The following is a 3,055-nucleotide window of genomic DNA, read 5'->3' as shown; positions in this document are numbered from 1 at the left end:
CAATTTTATCGCTGCCCATACTTGTTCGATGCTGCTCCAAGCATCATTTGTTATATGTTGAACTTTTAATCCACGACGCACAGCGAGCAAAACACCGCCTCCGGAGGATTTGTGGCTGTTGAGAGGACTCCGGTCACATCTGAGAACCTCGTAGTCAGAGCAAATCACCTGGCTGGAAAGGGTCTGCTCATTTAGCCATGTTTCTGTCAATGCGATAATGTCGTAACAGCAGTCCGAGGTAGCTAGGCGATAGGTATTTGCACAGGAATTCATGCCACCCACATTTTGATAGTATAAGTGGATGGGCGACGATTTTAGGCACGGAAGGCTGACCGGCACTCCTTGATTCCGTCGTCTGGAATGCACACCGGGGCGACTGGAATGACTGCTAACAGCAGAAGGCGCGGGTGAACTGCATGAATTGGTAGCACCCGTGATGGAAGTTGAAGTGCTCCTCAGGAGGTTTCCAGCTGACGGCTGACATCGTTGACTTATTAATTGACAGTCGGAAGCATTCGAGCTAGAACAAGCAGTTCCATCAGGAAAAACGGTTGATTCATCAAAATTATTTTTAAAATACTTGCCAAAGAGGGCAATTTGGAAGTCCCCCTCTCCATTCCCAGACACAGGGCCGGGACGACTGAAGATACTGCTGACTGCGAGAGGCACGACTGTGCTGGGAGGATTGGGGGATTCCATATTGCTTTCTACGGTGCGTCCCGGTTGCCGTTGATCAACAGGCGAATTGTCGGTGCGTAGTCTAAAATAACTGCTATTTGCGATGGATTTATCCCAGTCGAGGTGTTTTCCGAAACCCCTGCTTCCCGTCATTAGAACATTCTTGCCGAAAGTCGATGAACTCGCGGAAATACATCCCATCCGGCCAAGTTTCGGCATTGAGGGCCATTTCACGAAGTTTAGGGTCAACACCAATTTTGAAAGAAATGAAATTAAGCCCGCTCAAATTTGCGTCTTTTTTCACTAACTTTATCACTTCGACCGGATCGTCCGTTGAAAGGCACTCCTTAACCATAGCACCAACCTCGTCTTCAGAAACGGTGGTGGCAATTCGCGACAAATAAATCCAGCATTTACTAGTAGCGGGTTGAACAGTGATTGTGGGTACCTTTGCTACATCACCCTTTTTCTTGCCACACGTTAGGCTGGGGACATCGGATTTAGAAAGAGATTTATTATCCTCGGTCTCGCGAGCACGTTTGGCTCCAGCTCTATTTGGAACGGGCCATGATATGGGAGTTGCAGGCAATGTCGTTGCGGATTCCACTGATTTTCTGGTTTTCTCCATTTCAGCCTTTAATGCTTCAAGCGCTGTTTTATGTGTGTCGGTCAACAAACGGAACGCTTCGCTCAATGCTGTAAAAGCTGCATTCACTGCGGAGGATTTCATCAAATCCACACAGCTGTCGCAGAGCCAGAATATATTCGCTGAGTCGTTAATCATGTCCAATTTTGGACGAGTGAGCGTTGAACACGATAGATGCATGATTCTGTCGCAGAATCCTTGGCATTTCAGCTGATTCAAAGTGGTTACCGGCTCGGAGCACTGCAGGCAGATCGAATCCATTGCGAATCGCCTACAGGTAGGCAACAGTAGCTACTTCGTGAATAAGCTTTCCCGATATGCATCCACGGTTTCACCACAAGGATTCTATCACTACCGACGACACTTTGGGAGAACAAAATGTTTGTCAATTGTCACCGCACGACCGAGAATCACAAATTATGAGTCAATTGATCAATAACTGCAGCTTAGGCGAGGGCACAAACTCTATTCTAAATGAAAAATCACTGAATATACACAAAAAAAACGATCCAAAATACGCGAACAAAAATAAACAAACTGAGTTACTACGAATTGCTTAAATTTACCATGTTTCACGGCAACAGCAGAATCGTCCCTCTTTACCATGAGAAGCGACAGCTTTCCTATCTGTATATTCCAAATCCTTTCATAACTAATTTTTTAAAACTTTTCCTACTTAGTAATTTCTAGCTAATTTAAAGTCGTTAAAATGAAAAAAAACCGATTTAATCCACCTTGCAGTGAGATGAGACATTTCTTACAAATTTCACTATTGGATTAGTTTGCAGAACTCACGAGAAGTAGGCACCCAACTAGAGGTGGGATGAAAACAGTTTCTAGTCTTGCACGAATAAAATCTCGAATAAACTGAATAAATTATAGAAATCAACAAAACGAACGAAATAAAAAAGTAAAGCAAAAAATGAAATAATAGGTTTTTAAATTCATGAAATGAGTAGAAAAATTAATGTAAACCAAAATTATAATATACACGAATCAAATTAGATTAGGTTATTAAATAAAAATTAAGATTATATTTAGAAATAGTTATAAGATTAATAGAATAAATTGACTCATACTAACAAATTGAATGAAATAAAACGAATAACTGAACATGAAATGCATAAAATTAAAGATATGAATAAAATGAATCAAATGAATCACACGAATCAAATGAATCATATGAATCAAATGATTAAAATGAATCAAATGAATCAAATGAATCAAATGAAACAAATGATTCAAATGAGACAAATGAATCAAATGAAGCAAATGAATCAAACGAATCAAATGAATCAAATGAATCACACGAATCAAATGAATCAAATGAATAAAATGATTCAAATGAATCAAATGAATCAAATGAATCAAATGAATCAAATGAATCAAATGAATCAAATGAATCAAATGAATCAAATGAATCAAATGAATCAAATGAATCAAATGAATCAAATGAATCAAATGAAACAAATGCTTCTAATGAGACAAATGAATCAAATGAATCAAATGAATCAAATGAATCAAATGAATCAAATGAATCACACGAATCAAATGAATCAAATGAATCAAACGGATCAAATGAATCAAATGAATCACACGAATCAAATTAATCAAATGAATCAAATGAATCAAATGAATCAAATGAATCAAATGAATCAAATGAATCAAATGAATCATTTGAATCAAATGAATCAAATGAATCAAATGAATCAAATGAATCAAATGAATCAA

The 3,055-nt window shown here is 38.5% G+C and overlaps 1 protein-coding gene across 1 annotated transcript; it reads right to left on the bottom strand.

Annotated features, from left to right (window-relative positions):
- Nucleotides 1-787: 787 nt before the first annotated feature.
- On the bottom strand, nucleotides 788-1,585 carry LOC131680084 (uncharacterized). Its single transcript, XM_058960806.1, has one exon. It carries the CDS (start codon nucleotides 1,583-1,585, stop codon nucleotides 788-790), a length of 798 nt encoding a protein of 265 aa, XP_058816789.1.
- Between the last annotated feature and the right edge of the window lie 1,470 nt (nucleotides 1,586-3,055).

Source organism: Topomyia yanbarensis, chromosome 2 (genome assembly GCF_030247195.1).
Source record: "Topomyia yanbarensis strain Yona2022 chromosome 2, ASM3024719v1, whole genome shotgun sequence".
Taxonomy (NCBI): Eukaryota; Metazoa; Arthropoda; class Insecta; order Diptera; family Culicidae; genus Topomyia; species Topomyia yanbarensis.
The sequence above is the reverse complement of the archived record's forward strand: the minus strand, read 5'-3'. Positions and strand labels throughout refer to the sequence as shown.

Excerpts from the sequence above, each read along its gene's own strand:
- LOC131680084 (XM_058960806.1), bottom strand. The coding sequence starts at position 1,585 with ATGGATTCGATCTGCCTGCAGTGCTCCGAGCCGGTAACCACTTTGAAT.